An 18,551-nucleotide genomic window follows, 5' to 3' on the forward strand; every position below is an offset into this window, starting at 1 on the left:
TCGGGGGCGGGCGGCGGAGGGGGGCCTGGGGACACCCCGGGCGCGGCCGTGGGAGTGGGGGGACCGTATTGGCCGAGCGCCTGCTCTGTGCCGGCCCCGGGTCAAGGGCGGGGGGTCCTGGCCGGGAGAGACGTGGACAGTGGGGGAGTCGTGACACGCCAGCAAAGGAGAGAATCGGGGTGCCCGTAAGTTCTGCGGAGATGAAAGAGGTGACGAGGTGGAAGGGGCGGGCTGGGGCGCCCGAGGGAGTTGAGGGGGAAGGATCCAGTCAGCTACGAGCCGCAGGTGGCGTCGAGGCCTTGGAAGGTTGACCCGTTGGGCCTGAGACGATGTAAGTGTGAGCTGCACAGCCTGGATTTGGAAGATTTGGGATGCAAACGCTCTCATGAGTGACTTCGTTAGTCATGCTCCACTGGGGCGCCTGGAGGGCTCAGTCGGTTCAGCATCTGCCTTCCGCCGGGGTCATGATCTGGGGATCCTGGGATCTCGTCCCACATCGGGCTCCCTGCTGGGTGGGGACTCGGAAGTTTCTCCCTCTCCCTCTGCCCCTCCCACATCGGGCTCCCTGCTGGGTGGGGACTCGCAGTTTCTCCCTCTCCCTCTGCCCCTCCCCCCTGCTCCTGCTCTTTCTCTCTCCGTCAAATAAATACAATCTTTAAACAAAAAATATGCTCAATTGATGATATTTAAATAAAATGTCCTTACAATTTAATCTGTTGCTTTTACTTATCTAATAGTATGAGAAAATGTTAAACTACCTGTGGGGCTCACTTTATTTCTGTTGGACCGCACCAGTCTAGACCTGTTTACTCAGCAGCCGTCCTTTCTGCCCAACACCTTGCTCATTTTGTGGACAGCTTTCCAGCCCCTGCTAATGCAGCGACGGAGTATGAAGTCGCATAAGACCCGATGGAGGACTCAACCAGCTGTCTTACACGGTGGTTGTGAGGATGACGTGAGTTGGTGTCATGGAAAGAAGCTAAAGAGGAAGGCCACTGACTGACCAGGTGCTAGAAGATCTTCTCTGCCAGGCTTAGAAATTTGAGCTTATGTTGAAGACGTTGGGAAACCATTGAAGGAATTTCAGATGGCAGTAGAAGGATCCCTCTGCCCAGAATGTTCCCCCCTGCTCTAGATGTCTCCCTTCTGTCTTTCATCTCTGAGCATAAATGTCTTCTCTTCAGAAAGACTTTTCTGGACCTCCCAATGAGAGTAGTTCCCTAGTCTCTCCATGGAACTTAGCACTGACAGTTTCTCTTTTTCTTTATTTCTATATTTGTAGACTTCAAGCAGTAAAAGCAGGAACCTGGTTTGTCTTGTTCATTGATTGCTCTGTCCCCAGATTTACAAAGCAGTGCCTGGCCATACTTAGCAGAGGTGTTTTAGAAAGATCGATGACAGCTATGAGAAGAATGGATTTCTAGAAAAGCAAGACAAGATAACAGAAGAGGATTTGAGGGACCATAACCTGTTTTTATGGTGTCTGGTCTGCACTGGACAATTCAAGGTAAGATCCCCGGTAGGCAGTTATGTATATAGATGTAGAGCCGACAAAAGATGAAGGGAATAGAGATGAATGACATCAAATTATTAGGTAATTGAAGCTGTGAGAGTTCCTGAGCACACCCAGCAAAATGGAGAGTGCGTAAAGCAAATGTGAGACAACAGAACCTTGAGAAAGGGGAGGAAGAGAAAAACCAGAAAACCAGAAGTAGCTCATAATGCTGTGCCTAAGTCTTGTGACACTCAGCATTTGCACCTGGATTTTCTGCTCTAAGTTCTTTCTCCCCACTGAAGGAGCAAGCTTGCCAGCAATTGAGGGAGACTGGAATTACCAAGGTATTTACATTCCAGAAGAGTCCTTGGCTAGTGATGTTCAGGAATTAGTGGTGTGGCGGCCCACTCAGACCCCCAGAGTTGGTATGAAGATTAAACTAAAGACATTTGAGATTCAGCAGATGTAGGAAGAAGCTCTCTTGGAACTTCCCTTATTTCAGTGAAAAACAGAAAGTTCTGGAAGTGAGGCTGCCATAGATCTTCTCTCTGGGGCAGTTTTATGGTCATGAAGAAAAAAATAAAATGGAGATCACTGGCACTTGCATAAATAAACATTATCACAAACTTCCATATCTTGTTTGTTCCTCCAGAAACCCATTTGCTTTTCCCACAGAAGCCTTTTCTCCCCCTTCCTCTCCCCTACTAATATAAATATGTAAACCCCTTATCTTTAACCATTTAGGGAGACACTTCATTTCCAGATGCATGTGATGAACTTAGAGGGTTTTTTTTCTCCTACTACTCTGCTGTTTGTTAAATTTGCACTCCAGAAACTGAACCTAAAAGAATAAAGGAAGAGTTTCTCCTCCCAGATAGAGGCTCAATATCCCAGGGCGTTATTTCTCAGGCGGAACAACTTCAAGGTTGTCCCATAGTCTCCCAGAGGTCCTTCAGTGGCATTGAGCCCCAGTTGCCTACAGCTATAACCCTCTCATTAACAAGCCCTCTGTTGCCTTCCTTTCCCTGTCTCACTCCCCACTTCTCCACCAGTGTTTCCTGCGACCACCTCCCAAATAAACTGCTTACATTTGATCCTTTTCTGTTTGCTTCTAAGGGAAGCCAGCCTAAGACATAAACCGAGAAAGAGAGGGTAGAGGAAAATCAGAGTCATTCATGGACAGAGGAGAAACTTTCAAGGTGAACACGGTCAGCATTATAAAATGCTATGGAAGGGACGGCTGGGTGGCTCAGTTGGTTGGACGACTGTCTTCGGCTCAGGTCATGATCCCGGGGTTCCAGGATCGAGTCCCACATCGGGCACCCGGCTCCATGGGGAGTCTGCTTCTCCCTCTGACCTTCTCCTTGCTCATGCTCTCTCTCAAATAAATAAAATCTTAAAAATAAATAAATAAAATAAAATGCTATGGAAGTTGCCCTACAAGGGTGTTGATAAATTAGGCAAGTTTATTTTGGAGGTATAATGAGAAAAGGCAGATTTCTGTAGGCTAAGAGCAAAAAAGAATAGAAAAGTCCTGCTTTTTCAAATGAGTTATCTGGGGGCACCTGGGTGGCTCAGTGGGTTAAAGCCTCTGCCTTTGGCTCAGGTCATGATTCCAGGGTCCTGGGATCCAGCCCCACATCAGGATCCCTCCTCTCTCTCTCTCTGCCTGCCGCTCTGCCTACTTGTGATCTCTATCTGTGAAATAAATAAAATCTTTAAAATAAGTTATCTGAAAAGGTAAGGTAGTGATAAAATGATGATTAAAGGAAGATGTAAGATTGAAAGCAGTGTTTTATTATAGGAGAGGTAAGCACAGTTATATGCCAAGTGAACAAAGCCAGTAAGAAGGGCAAGTTGAAAATCTGTCTGAGAAGAGAGAGAATTCAGTGGGAGATTTTCATAAGGCAACTGGGAGAGGACGGGACGCTGGAAGAATGAACCTCAGGAGAAATACCTCTTCCATTTAGACAAGAGGAAAAGAAGTAAGGGTGAGTATATAAGAAGACAAGTTTGTAGGCTTAAGATGAAGTAGAAAAGATCCAATAGCCATCTGTGGTAGTGTTAAGGGAGAACGGGTGAGGAGGCTGGTGGAGGTTTGACACAGCTGTCTTGTGGGGATGGGGCAATGTGGACGGGGAGGACAAGTGGGCAGGCAGGGGGCTTTGCCAAATTTGAGTACCAGGCATGCACAGTGCTATTAATCCATACTGCTAATTTTCTCCGAAAGTACTCAATGTTAAAAAAATAAATAAATAAAAATGAAAGTACTCATTTATAGAAAGAGAATTTGATGAATTTGATGAATCCTTTGCCAAACGGATGAGACATAAAGTCAAGGGTTCTGGGTGATCGAAAGTTATTAATTGAAGGAGTGGTCAGGTACAGAATGGCCTCGGGGTAAGGAAGGAAGGAATCGAAGCCCAGAAGGGGCTGATGTGTGTGTGGAAAAAGCAGATGTAGGAAATGTGAGATCCAAATCCAATGAGTTTTACCTTCACTTGAATCAAAGTTATGCTGCCATCTAGGGTTCTTCCTCTTTCTTTCCATCCGAAGCTCTGTGATTCAAAAAGAATGCATGGAGAAGGGCTTTTGAAGGAAGGACTGATAGGGTATTTTTAACTTTTGTGCTTCAGCCAGGCCCTGTTCCCACTCCTGGGGCCAAAGGAAGAAAGGCATATTCACAGCTTCCAGCCTGCTCTTCTCCAAGCCCCGAGACAAGATAGGCTGACCCACCACGGGCTATCCCATTGCCACCACCCTACTTCTCACCGACAGCTTTCTGGTCATCAACTCCTGGAATGGAAAATCCAGAAGGGGCAAACACATCCTCTAGCCCCCACCAAATAAATTAGTGTCTGCCGCTGATTTCCTTTTTGGAGATACCTAGAAATAAATACAGTCTATCCAGACAGCAGGGCAAAGTTACTGTTTCTCTTTATTGATAGTCTCAAATTACACTTGAAGAAGAAATACAAATCAAGGGCTGGATGTAAACATCTGAGCTTACTTTAGTTAACACAATGTATCCAAGGGATTCACATGTCAAACACAGCCAAGTATAGGTATGGTACAGTGAACACAACGGGTTAACGGGTTGACTCAGCCCTCAAGGAGCTTACATTCTAATGCAGAAAGCAGACAACCACAAGTTGGGCAAGTGCTAAACATGAACAAAGGCAGGCACACACTCTTTTAAAAACTAGGGGCTTAGAAAGCAAGAATCTTATCTACGACTCCATAGAAAGACTCCTTAGGGAGGTAAAAGTAAGCACATCTGAGGATTCTAGACATTAACTAAGTCAGTGGTTCTCACTGTAGTATTTTGGAAATGGATGCGTTGTTGGCTTCATAACCGGTGGGCACTATTACTGGCCACTGAGTGGATGCAGCCCAGGGAAAACGGATGTCCTGCAGTGGATGGGTTAGTCCCACACAATGAAGACTTATTCTGTACCCTATTCGCCTCTTTAATGTCCCGCCGGACATTTATGTAGGACCTACAGCTTGCCGGAGGGAATACCGTTCATTTTTCCCTCGTAGACAATCTGTTATCCTTATACCATGAAGGTAATTGCGCTCTTGCCCTAACCACATACAGAGAAGGTATGTGGTCTGTTATGACTCGCCCTAACACTGATTCTCATCCCAGAGTCACCCACACCTCTCATCTGTCATTTTCCTGTACTTCTTTATCAGAAGTAGCCTCCTAATGACTCTGAAATTCAAAGCTATTCACTGTAAGTAGGAGTAGATATCTATTTCCTGATGTCGTATAGATAGCATAATCATGCCTGAGCATTTACATACAGAAACTCCTTGTATTTTAATTAGAAATTTCTTTCCTTTTGTGTCTCCATTATAACACAGCTGGGGTGTTAAATAGGTTTTTAAAGACATTCACATGTGTAAGGAGACTGTATCACCTCGGAGTCCTCTCAGGCCAACAAACGGGATGTGACAAAATGTGACTGCCCTGGAAAGGGTGAACAGATCTGATAGGGGCTATGTTGCCCTATACCTGGGGGGAGGAGAGGGTGCTATTGGCACTTAGTACAGGAGAGCCAGGTATGCCAAACATCTTGAAATATACTGGACAGTTCCTCACAATAAGAAATTATTCTGCACCCTACACGAATTTTGAATGTCTTGCTAGACATTCTTGTATGACCTACGGCTCGTCTGCAAAAAATAGACTATTTCCTCATTTTCTCCATGTCGACAGTTTGTAGATTTCCTTGTACAGTATTTATTTCAATGAAGTCTATTTCGATATATCTCTTATAAATACTATCATATGCAAATAAGTTATGCATCACTAGTTTTTTCCCTAAGGTCCACTCCTATCCCTGCTTTTTCATTTTCCCATACTTTGTATAAAGTCAATTTTGATCTTCTACCTTCTTGTAAATTTGCCCATTATGAGTAGATGTAAACACCTAATTACTTAAATCTTCTAATATAGTCGTGCCCAAGTAATGTACCTTTTATTTTCCTTTTATGATAATGCTAATTTTAATTAATTTTAAATTTATATCTGAAATTATGTGTAGGTAGAGTATATTACCACTGGATTGCACTTTGAGGATAATAAAGCAGATGTTACAATGTATGTGTGAAAAAAAAAAAAGGGCAGGCATGTTCATTGAGAACCACTGAGCTAGGGGAAAAGGTGTACCAAAGAACTAAAAGTAAGCCAGAGTGGCTTAGGTTAGGTAGAAGAAAAGAAATGACAGAGGGCAAGGAACAGAGAAATCATGTGGGGCCATAATAATGATTTTGGTCTTTATTCTAAAGGCATGGTCAGATTTGTGTTTTTAAAGATTATTATGTAAAAAATGTTAAAATATGACCATTCTTACTGCTAAGTAAAGAACTCAGAAGGGGACAACGAAATATTTAAGAGAGAAAATTAGATTTGGGAATAGCGTGGAAGAAGGAGAGGAAGAAGTCAAGGATGACTTCTGGTACAGAACACTCGGGAAGAAGGTGATTCGTTTAAAGGAGGCAGATTGAGAATTCCATTCGGGACATGTTGCTTTACAGGTGTCTGTGAAATATCCAACCAGAGATGTCTAATGCGTGATCAGAGTTGGACAATTTGCATCTCTGAAAACGTGAGAACCAAGATCAGGAAATGAAAACTCCAAAACAGAAGTACCATTAAAAAAAAAAAAAAAGGCAAATGAGAGTACCTATTTGTGACAAGCCTCCCAGAAAATAATCCTCCCCTAAAAAATTTCTATGCATTTGTTACTTGTGGAGTCCTTTATACGAAGGGGTTGTGGATCTACCACATTGTAGACTGTACTGATTGTACAACCTACAGTACAGATTGTACCGATCTACTATCTGACTAATATAAAATTACTTCTAATGCTAATTAACTTTTATAACATGTCTGCTGGCAGGAGATGAACAAGAAATTTTGGTGAATGGTACAGAATGTGGAAAAGAAAAACTGAAAGGAAAAATCGGTTTCCTAAGAAGGAAAGAAATCTTGGTCCAGGAACCTCAACTGCTTTAAAAACTGATTGTACTTCAATTCCATACAATTCGTGATATTTAGAAAAAAGAAGCCCCTTACAGGTGTAAGACCTGTTTGAGGTATTGTTCTCTTTGTTCGGATTCCGTGCTCACCGGGAAACAAATCTTGCCTCCTTAAGGGGCCCATCCTTCAGTAGGGATGGCCTGGCTCCTAATTCCACGGTGAGCCTCACTCACTACAGCGAACGACTACAAGAACACTCAGGTTTATCAGTCATGCTTCTGTGAGTCTGGTTACTGCAACTCAGACCCCCCACAATACAGACATCTCATCAAAGTGCAACCTGAAAACCTTCTCTATAATCATATACTAGAATATAAATGTCTACTCTGCTACAATTATATAAAGAACCCAAATGGGCAATTAACTCCAGCTGGCTGCTTCTCTCTGAGCCCCACTTTGCGGCTCTTTTCATTGCATTCCAGAGAACCAACGTGAATGGAGCCCCTAAATGAACGTAGAGATAAAGAAATGTGTGCCCCAACTCGTTTTACCACAAAGGTATAGTACAGTTACATCCGTGATGGTATTTAAATTACCTTTTCTCCCCCCCCCCAACCCCCCACCCCTGGATTTTCCTAAAAATTCCCCCCACAACTTTCCATAATCTTCTATCCAAGGCAGTATGGTCTTATGTCCTTACTTCCACAGGCATTTTTAGATTTCTCTCAAATTGCCCAAATTACTTTTCTTTCAACATAACCAAAACCAAATCATGTCCTACAGTAAACGAAGAGGAGCTGGGAGAGAAACTTGTTACAGACGTTTTAGAAATCCATCTTTCCCAGTTATACCTTAAGACAGTGGTTCCCAAACTCTAGGACACATTCGAATCCTTGGGATTTTAAAGAATACCACTGCCCAAGCTCTCACACCAGAAACAGTGATTTAGTTGGCCTGGGGTACGATCTGAACACTGGACTTGTTAAAAAGCTTCCCAGACAATTCAAATGTGGAGCAAAGTTTGGGAACCACTGATCTAAGGCGTTTGATAACTAGATGAGAAATGTAAAAATGTTACGATCTGGGGCAATCTGGCTCTGTAAGCGAACAGAAGGGTAATGCCCTTCTTTATGACACTGTATTCATCACTCCTAACTAATCACGCAGGCTTTGTCTAGTTCAGTATATTCAATCACATATTCTGGGTAAATCTGATCTTTCTCGAAGATAACAAAAACGGAGGGATTCAACCTTATATCCACATAGCTGTCATACGGCGGTGGGGGAGGGCTAACGCTTCCCATCTCTCCTTGAGTAAAATCTCCAACCAGGACTCGAGCTACAAACATAACGATGTTTTTGGTATCACACTGGCAATTTTTATGGGCATCGATGGCATCTTTTGTGAAGTAAATGCCTAGAAACCAACAAAAAAAGAAAAGGGTAAAGAATTATTATGAAAGAAGGCATGTAGTTTGTAAGATTATTTACATAACATCAGATGATGGGCGTTCCCTAAGCATGTGTCAGCAACACCTTATTGATACTTATCAACTTTCCTTTGTACCGAAAAAAATGTTCATGATGCAAGTAAATCTGAATCCACTATATAACCCTACTGAAATAACAGAAACAACACTGTGCAGGGGCTCCCAGAGATGGTGTGAGCAGCCCAACTCGTGCAAATCATGCAGGGTGAGCTGATTTGGAACTTGGAGGACCAAAGATCCTTCAGCAGAGGCTGTTTTCTGTTGTGTACATTTTAAGGAACAAAGGTCATTTACTACTGATGGGAAGGTCTCAGAAAATGTGAAAGAGGGAAGCATAGCATGGGCCAGCAATGGACCCTGCAGACCTTTCCAAAAGAGTTGATCTATCGTCCACAACCTTAGAACAACCTCTGTATCACTGAGGTCTCTCTCTCTCTCTTTTTTTTTTACACTGTGTTTATTTATTTGAGAGGGAGAGAGGAAGAGAGCGCACGCGCATGCGTGTGTGTAGCGGCGGGAGGGGCAGAAGAAGGGTGAGCATCCCAAGCAGGACTCCACTCTCAGCACTGAGCCCAGGCACGGCCCCATCTCACAACCCCGAGATCATGACCTGAGCTTAAATCAAGAGACTGAGGCTTCACGGACTGAGCCATCCACGTGCCCCTGCCTCACTGAGGTTTCTGTACTCAGCAGATCAACAATGATCTCTTGACAAACTGAAATTTCCTGTTTTATTTTTGTCATTGCCAGATGCTTCTCTCTCTCTCTTTGAGATTTATTTATTTGAGGGCACCTGGATGGCTTAGTCGGTTAAGCAGCTGCCTTTGGCTCAGGTAGTGATCCCAGGGTCCTGGGATGGAGCCACCCATAGGGGTCCCTGCTCCCTGGGGAGCCTGCTTCTCCCTCTGCCTGCTGCTCTACTTGTGCTCTCTGTCAAATAAATAAATAAAATCTTTTTAAAAAAATTAAAATTAAAAAATAAAAGAAATGCATATATATTTGTGAATTCTGATTTTCTATGCAAAAGTTAATTAGTAAAATGAATTTATTTTATCTATGGTAACAAGTGCTTAATATTTTTTCATTTACCTTGTTTATCTTTTTTATTATGATTTATTTAAAAAATAATTTAGATGTTTGGATTCCAGAAATACTGCTTATCCTGAAGAGGTCAGATACTGGATATTCTGGGTAAATGAAGTTCAACTCTATTTGGAATAAGAAACGAAAGTCCACTACACTGACCTGCCATTTCCTGACCTGCTGTCCCTCCCAAACACTGCTTCTCTCACCTGTTTCCAGGCATTTACATACATATATAACACATTTACTCTGGTACAGTTTAATGTTCTTTTATTTATTTGTTCATTAGTAGGATTATACTGTATGAACTGTTCTGCAATTTTTTACACTCTAGTCCTAGAAATTTCACTGTCACCCCATTTAACCCCACATCATTCTTTTTAGTGGCTGCACAGGATCCCATTGTATGGATGTATCATAATTTAACTCTTGTATTGATTAACATGTAGGTTATTTTTAATTTTTTGCCATTACCAAGAACACTTCTTAAAAAATGCTTTCAAAACATCCTAGTAAATATGCCTTTGAGAGCCTGTGTAAGTATTTCCATGGAACAGACTGGAAAACTGTAGCGGCTGAGTCAAAGGACCTGGGCGCATTACACTTTGACAGATTATTACAAACTGCCCTCCAGAAGCAGTCCAAAAATCTTACCAGCGATGGAGAAAGTCCCATTGCTCCAAACCTTGTCAACATCAGATATCAACTATCCTTTTAATTTTTGTCAGTACAAAGTACCAAAAAAAAAAAAAAATCTGATTATAATATGCATTTCCCTTAATACTAGTGACAGGAAGCATCTTCTCATAGGCTTATTGGCATACTTCATATGCTCTTTCTTGGAACGGCTTGTCTCTATCTTTTTCTCCTGTTGTACTTTTGTCTTTTTTTTTTTTTTACACTGATGTGTGACCAAAACAAGCTTATATTTCAAAGACAGTGACCATATGGACCTTTTTCTAATCTTACAAAGTAGGCCAGTAGACAATTGGAAAATGACCAAGGACACAAATGACAATCATCATCCCACCACAATTCTATCGGGCCACCCACTCTACCTCTGTCACTGCCAACAACCCTCCTTCCCAGCCAGTTCCAGCTCCTGTTTTACCAGACGACCTACTACAGATATATTCTATATCACTCTGCTATCCCCTGAGTACAGAGGCTGTGCCTTCTTTATTTTACTGTTATTCAAAGATTTTATTTATTGGGATTCCTGGGTGGCTCAGGGGGTTAAGCCTCTGCCTTCGGCTCAGGTCGTGATCTCAGGGTCCTGGGATCGGGCCCCGCATCGGGCTCTCTGCTCAGCAGGGAGCCTGCTTCCCCCTCTCTCTCTGCCTGCCTCTCTGCCTACTTGTGATCTCTGTCAAATAAGTTAATAAAATCTTTAAAAAAAATATTTTATTAATTTATTTGAGAGAGAGAATGCACAAGTGGGGGGAGGGGCAGAAAGTGAGGAAGAGGTAGAAGCTGACTTCCCACTGAGCAGGGAGCCTGACTCAGGGCTTGATCCTGGAACCTCAAGATCACAGCCTGAGCTGAAGTCAGACACTCCACCAACTGAACCACCCAGGAGCCCCTGTACCTTCTTTATTTTTATTCTCTCTCTTTTTTTTTCCAAGATTTTATTTATTTATTTGACAGAGATAGATCACAAGTAGGCAGAGAGGCAGGCAGAGAGAGAGAGAGAGGGAAGCAGGCTCCCTGCTGAGCAGAGAGCCCGATGCGGGGCTCGATCCCAGGAACCTGAGATCATGACCTGAGCCAAAGGCAGCGGCTTAACCCACTGAGCCACCCAGGCGCCCCTTATTCTCTCTCTTTTGATGGATACCCTCCACGAACTCTGTATCACACTACCCGGCTCTGTGCATCATAGTATAGTCCCAAGTCATTTCTTGGTGTCTGCAAAGAGCCATTCCTCATATGTCAGTTTCTGGAACTTCTAAACAACTTAAGCTGTTTTGTAAGGAAATCTTTCTAACACACATACATTCCTCTGATGTAAAAAGCAGAACAGGTCATTTTGCCCTTTCTTGTCCTGCTGCGTCAGATGTAGATATTAATTCTGATATAGGGTTTTACATTATAGGGACGCCTTGTTGAGTTACTAAGGGGGATGGAGCCATTTACTCCTATACTGATGGTCTATGCACAGCACGAAAGAAAAATGTTAAGTTATGTTTGTGTCTTGCAGATCATTCCCCCTCTTGTTCTCCACCTTAAACTGCTAATTTTCTTCTTGCTGCCTGCCTCTAGTGTCTCTTTACTCCCACTCCACACTTGCTGGGCTGAGGGGAAAAAAAAAAAAACAAAAAACGCTGTTTTGAAATAAGACTAAATGTTTCTGAGAAGCTCCCAAGAAAAAACATACACAATCTTCAATACAGGAATTTTAAGAAAACAACGTAGGCTACTCATAACACATGTTCACTCTTTCCAATTCCAAGTTGTCTTTCAGAAAGCAAATCTTTCCAGACAAGTGAACTCCACTTACGCATGTAAAAGGTGTCAAATAAATAGTATGGAGTTACTGGTAAAAATATATTTGACTTAAAGCAAATGAAATAAAGTCAACAGACAAAAATTCCATCCATATTTTTCTTGAGTGTGCATTTTTTTGGTTGAGTGTGCATTTTTATTGCTTGACAAAGCCATAAAACCTATTTGCAACATTCAGAGATAGTTGTACATATTTTAACGGCACTGAGTTACTTTTGTATTTCTTAAATTAGTTTTTCCTATTTTCTAATTAAGTCTTAGTACTGATTTGATTACTCAGCTATTTTTTTTCAAGATTTATTTATTTTAGAGAGAGAGGAGAGAGAGCACACACAAGCAGGGGATGGTAGGGGGAAGAGAGAGAACCTCAAGCAGCCTCCACACCCAGAGAGACCCCGACCCGGGGCTTGATCTCACGACCCTGAGTTAGTTGAAGTCTAGGGCTGGGACACTTAACCGACTGAGCCACCCAGGTGCCCCCAGCTATTTTTTTTTTTAGATAAGTTCCATGCCTAATGTGGGGCTTGAACTCCCGGCCCCCAGAGATTAGGAGTTGCACACTCTACTGCCTGAGGCAGCCAGGCACCCCTATTCAGCTATTTTTGCTTATCAGTGGTAACCAAATGAAAGACAAGTGAAGCCAATGACAAAATACCTACACAGTTACATTTATACAGTTACTCTAGGCCTTTGGAGGGTATCTTTATCATTTCCCATTCAGAAAAGAGTAACTATTACCCTAAAGAACTGATTTTTAAAATGGATCATCAGGTGTTTTTTTTTAATTTTTATTTTTTATTATTTATTTATTTATATCATCAAGTGTTCTTAAAAATCACTTTTATATAATCTAGAATCTACATTTGCTTAAGTGAGCCAAACTGAAGAGCCAACCTTACAGCCCACTCTCCTAAAACCTGGACTCTGTCTTATTGTAAATACCTCTTATGAGTGATAGATTCCCTGAACCCCAATATCCTCTTCATCCCTTCATTCTTCTACTTGGATCTAGGCCGCCCTCATTTCTGGCCTGAACTCTTCTTCTTTTTTTTTTTTTTATTTATTTGGGGGGCGGTGGGCAGAGGGAGAAGGACAAAGTATTTTTTTTTTAAGATTTTATTTATTTATTTGACAGAGAGAGAGAGAGATCACAAGTAGGCGGAGAGGCAAGCAGAGAGAGAGAGAGGAAGAAGCAGGCTCCCCACTTAGCAGAGAGCCCGATGCGGGGCTCAATCCCAGGACCCTGGGATCATGACCTGAGCTGAAGGCAGAGGCTTTAACCCACTGAGCCACCCAGGTGCCCCAGAAGGACAGAGTCTTATGCAGACTGTACACTGAGTGCAGAGCCTAAGGTGAACTTCGACCTCAGAACCCTGAGATCAGGAGGAACTGAGCAGACCTCCACCAAGAGTCAGTTGCTTAACCAGCTGAGCCATTCAGGCACCCCATTACCTGGACTCTGGAAATGACCTCCCTACCTACTTTCTCCTCCTATAGGCTTGGCCCTGCCTATCCTTTCTTACAGTCCGAGTCCTGGTACTTCCTTCTCAAAGTCACTGGTGGTTTGTGATTGCCTTCTGGATTAATTCCCTCCCCTTCACATGGCTTGCAAGGTGTGTCAGGATTGGATCTTGACCTCTAGCTCCAACCTTCTCGGTTGTCATTCCTACCAGACTTTATTTTTTTTTTAAGATTTTATTTATTTATTTGTCAGAGAGAGAGAGAGAGCAAGAGTGAGCACAGGCAGATAGAGTGGCAGGCAGAGGCAGAGGGAGAAGCAGGCTCCCTGCCGAGCAAGGAGCCGGATGTGGGACTCGATCCCAGGACTCTGGGATCATGACCCGAGCGGAAAGCAGCCGCTTAACCAACTGAGCCACCCAGGCGTCCCGCCTACCAGACTTTAAATGCCCTGTGCTGTCTACAGCCCTCCTGGTCTTTATCAATTTTCAGCCTTCACAAACACTCTTCTCCCAACTGTTTTGGTTTGGTTTGGTTTTTTCCTAGACTTCACAATATGCTATCTTCCTATAATCTATTTTATTCTTTTTTTTCATTTATTTAGTATAATTGACTTAATGGGATAATATTATGCTTTTTTTTTTCCTTTTTACAATTCTTTATATTATCACCGTCTTTTACTTTAGCCAGACATATTCTTTGCCTCAGAGAGAATAAGAACCACGGGAGGTTTCTTAAGGATAAAGAAAGAATCATAGTCAGCTTTTGATGACCAAAAAAGGATCTAGATACACACTGCAGAAAACGGGTTTTGTTAACTAGAAAGAACTCTGAATAATACCAGGGAAAGGGACCTTGTTCTAGGCTGGGAGTCCAAAAGGGTCAAGTTGGCTCTAACTGGGTTACTCAGGCATCCAGGCTCTAGCTCGCTGGGCCTGTCAGGGATGACGGACAGGAGTCCAGTGGCTGGGGAACGCATGTGTCCCGTTTCGGGGCTAGAATACCACCATTCCAATTCTCCGTTGATTCTTTTGGGTTTTCTATGTAGACACTCATATTATCAAAAATAACATTTTTGGTTTCTTTCTTTCCAACCACTGGGCAGTCCCTGGGTTGCAGAATCTCAGCAGACTTTATAGCCGTACATATCTGCGGCACCCTAGATCCCAAATATGTTCTGAGGCCTTATATGCCCCCCATCGGGCCTCTTCAATCCAGTATGTAAACAAGACTGGTCCTTCTTTGCATAGCTCCACCCCCAAACATGTGCTTCTGTTTCTAATTTCACTTGCTTCCACTTACTATCCAAATCGGAGTTTTCATCGTGTCCTCTGACTGGGAGGTTGAGTGACTTTTCCCTAACTCTTGTTATTCTCAGTGCAAACTCTGCTCAGCAGGTCTGCTCCGCTTCCCGGCTCTTACCAACTCTCCTCCTGACCTGTCTTCCCCTCCAATCTGCCATCTCCCATCACACGCCCTCTTCCCACCTACAATTTATCAGAAGTAGCCCAGAGCCCTCCTGTCTTTCCAGGCACATCTTACTTTCCTGATACTCTTCTTAACACAGTCACATGCAAAATCAGGCAGAGAATAGCCTAGGGAGAGGTTTCATGGGTGCAAAAGGGGGGCTCTGTTTTCCCTCAGCGGGGAGCAGTATGTCTGAGGTCTGCTGCTTGGCCTCCCTTAGGACAACTGCCTAAACTTTTTTTCAAGATTATGGGCACCACAGTTCATACCCGCCTATCTAGCCGGGACTGGTACCATCACGGGTGATGGAAGTGGCAAGTTGGTATGAAAAATAAATACAAACAAAACAAAAACACCTCCTAACTCTGGGTAAGAGGAGACAGGCCGAGTAGGAGGATCACCATCTTCTCAAGAGAGGATGGCATGGGAAAAGGGGGCACAGTTCCCAGATAGACACCTTGCCCGTCGATGAGAACTGCAGACTCCATCTTTGCCTGTGTTTTCTTGGCTATCAGGAACTCTCCTCTTTCATCAAGTTAAAGGAAAAGCGATAGTAACACTATCAACTATCAAGATATATTTCAGGGGCACCTGAGTGGCTCAGTGGTTAAAGCCTCTGCCTTCGACTCAGGTCACGATCTCAGGGTCCTGGGATCGAGCCCCACATCGGGCTCTCTGTGGGGAGCCTGCTTCCTCCTCTCTCTCTCTGCCTGCCTCTCTGCCTACTTGTGATCTCTGTCAAATAAGTAAAAATAAAATCTTTAAAAAAAGATGTATTTCAGAGGGTATCAGAGCCCTTTCATGAACAAAATAGGAAAAACAGACTACATGCCCATGCATGTCACAATCAGAGCCAATTAGGGCCAAAACTGAAGAACACGTGTACCATATTTCCATTTTCTGCAGTAAATTTTCCTTTGAGTTCTAACATAAGAGAGACCTGTTTCACTCAAGGTGGTCATCCCGCTTTCTCCAAACATTTCTAAGCAAATTTTTAGTGAGGCTCTTTTTTAAATTTTATTTATTTAAGTAGTCTCTGCACCCAACATGGGACTTGAACTCATGACCCCGAGATCCAGTCGCATGCTCTTCCAACTGAGCCAGTCAGGTGCCCCTTTATCCATGCATTTAAACTTAATACACATGAAATTCTCATCAAGTCATTCCCCTTAAGCTCCTTCATTAGCTTCCCATGCCTTCAGGGTCAAGTTTCAACGCTTTCCTGTGGCGCCATGTCTTACACCACTTGTCGCTCACTCCCCACAGGGACTCTGCAGTGTAGATGATCCCTCCTGTGCCTTCCCTTGGGAACTGCTCTCCAGCCAGACTAGGTGTCCACAGAATCTGTTCACTCTCTCTACAGTAGTTGCACATTTGCCATCATTTGATTAATTATGTGAAGTAATTTTGATGGGGGCCATGTCTACTTTGTTCACCACTATGTCCCCCCATATCTACTGTAGAGAAAGCACTCGAAAATATTTTTCGGCTGACTGACTGGCTTCTTGCTTTCCACAGTATGTGTGAATTTAATATTCCTTGTATGAGTTGAGCCCACCTTGAAACTTGATACACTATTTGTTGTTCTCTTAAGATGAGTGATTCGTGGTGTTTGATTGTTTTGAGAATTACATGGATGGTACAACCCAACACCAAAAAACAGTCTTATTTAAAAATGAGCAGAGGGGTGGCGTCTGGGGGGCTCAGTCAGTTAAGGGTCTGCGTTAAGCTCAGGCCATGATCCCAGCGTCCTGGGATCGAGCCCCATATCATGGGCTCCCTGTTCAGTGGGAGCCTGCTTCTCTCTCTCCCTATGCCCCTCTCCTCTGCTCACGCTCTCTTTCTCAAATAAATAAAATCTTAAAAAAAAAAAAAAAAAAAAGAACCCATCAGTGGCAATGGCAGGCTACTTGTAGTGGCTTCGCAGGGTTGGACTTAAGTCAGACAGGCCACTGGTAAAAGTGAGCAGTAATGGTAGACAATGTAGCCAACAGTTAGAAGACACAAGCATGTACGAGATGCTTCCATCCTTCTACCTCCCAAAAAACCCAAGACAGGAGCAAGGATACGCTGTGGCAATCAAGTCCCAAATCAACATTCCCCTATAACTTAGGCAGTTAAGGTTAACATGAGCTGAATTCTCCAGGCACGCAAAAGCCCGCACACACTGGTTAGTACGCGATCATGGCTCCCACCTCGTAACAGAGCCTAAGTTAGGACTCTACTAGTTAGGCTTCTCTATTGCAGCACAAACCTCTTCCATATTTGGCTTCACCAGTTCCATGTAAGATCCAGTCAAAATTATTCTTACAGACAGACTCCAGATGGACGCGGTTTATCGCATAAAACAGGATTTTTTCCATTCTGTTGTTCATCTTCATTTTTTTCCTAATAGAGGAAATGTGAGACTTAACACCCAGAGCATTCCTCTCCCACTCTGGTTAATGACACTAATCCCAATAAAGTCTAATCATCTTAAAATGGGATTCCACCCATTTTCAGAACAGAGCTCCTAACATGAATGCCCCAGGTGCAGAAAAGTAAACTTATGAGGGCCTTTAAATGACAGATACATTAAATCAGAGAGTCCTAACACCGAAGCTGAGAGAAGTTCGAGTTTACAACATGAAAAAAACAACCAGACGCTAAAGAAATTCTTGACTGTAAAATAAACCAGTGAATAGGTTTTACACCATAGCACTTAACTAATCTTTCAAAACTTTGTGTTTAAAAAAAAGAAAAGAAAACCCCAGAAGGTGGCCACCAACCTTTCAAAAGTACTCAAGAGCTTTGTGTTCTTGATCTTCTTTATCTTTTCGATCTTGAAATTTTTCATGGAAGCTTTAAAATAGTCACCTATCATGGCATATTCCGGACACCGGCTATCGATCTCTAACAGCTAAAAAATTTGAAAAAAAATATGTAAAATGGGAAGCAGGAGACACTGAAAGCATGTATGTCCACCCACGTGACCCCCTACACCATGAAGTGTCCTTGCCAAGCCTCTGATAGCAGGTGGGATAAGCTGGCTTAGGATCTCCACATCTGGAGGTTCATTTTAGTAATGAACTAGCTGGCCCTGGGCCCATCTGTGCAGGCTGACTTAGGGCTAGCTTTATGCTTAAAGGCAAAGGGACACCCCACAAAGGGGTCGGATTTACTTGAAGGACCCGGTGAGTTCCTTGCCTAAAGCTAGAGCAAGGCGCCCAAACAGAGAGGCCTGCATCCAAAGCTGGAGCATGACACCCAAGCTAAGTGATCTAGAAAGAGTCCTGCCCCATCCAAGGTAGGTGATGAGGTAAGGCAGTGTGTGGGTCCCACAGAAGCCTGCCTTTGAACTCCAGCTAACAGATAAGGACTTCCAGTGCTCCCATCCATGAAGTGGAGATGATAATATGTGTGTCAGAGGGTTGTTGTAAGGATGTACGGTAAGAGATAGTGTGTGGCTGGACGGTGAGGTACCCTGTGGAGGGGTGGCTGTTCTCTGGGAAGGTAACACAGTTACCATTGGGATGCCACTGAATCTTGACCGGAGTTTTACAGAAACCATCCTTTCATCCAAACA

At 43.3% G+C, this 18,551-nt stretch overlaps 1 protein-coding gene and 1 long non-coding RNA gene across 2 annotated transcripts in view; one reads left to right on the forward strand and one right to left on the reverse strand.

The window, feature by feature from the left end:
• The first annotated feature begins 52 nt into the window (after window positions 1-52).
• On the forward strand, window positions 53-4,408 carry LOC125080438 (uncharacterized). The gene is made up of 6 exons (XR_007121391.1): window positions 53-397; window positions 796-1,007; window positions 1,343-1,507; window positions 2,612-2,694; window positions 3,300-3,486; window positions 4,132-4,408. It is a non-coding gene; the product is annotated as an uncharacterized LOC125080438 (long non-coding RNA).
• Window position 4,409: 1 nt separating this feature from the next.
• ZC3HAV1 (zinc finger CCCH-type containing, antiviral 1) overlaps window positions 4,410-18,551 on the reverse strand; it is a 62,563-nt gene continuing 48,421 nt past the window's right edge. The window contains exons 11-13 of the mRNA XM_047694229.1: window positions 17,755-17,885; window positions 17,241-17,374; window positions 4,410-8,403 (exon numbers count right to left, since the gene is read on the reverse strand). Coding sequence (XP_047550185.1) covers window positions 8,138-8,403; window positions 17,241-17,374; window positions 17,755-17,885 — 531 coding nt within the window. The 3' untranslated portion in view covers window positions 4,410-8,137. The remainder of the gene's footprint in view (window positions 8,404-17,240; window positions 17,375-17,754; window positions 17,886-18,551) is intronic.

This window comes from Lutra lutra, chromosome 11 (genome assembly GCF_902655055.1).
Source record: "Lutra lutra chromosome 11, mLutLut1.2, whole genome shotgun sequence".
Lineage (NCBI taxonomy): Eukaryota > Metazoa > Chordata > Mammalia > Carnivora > Mustelidae > Lutra > Lutra lutra.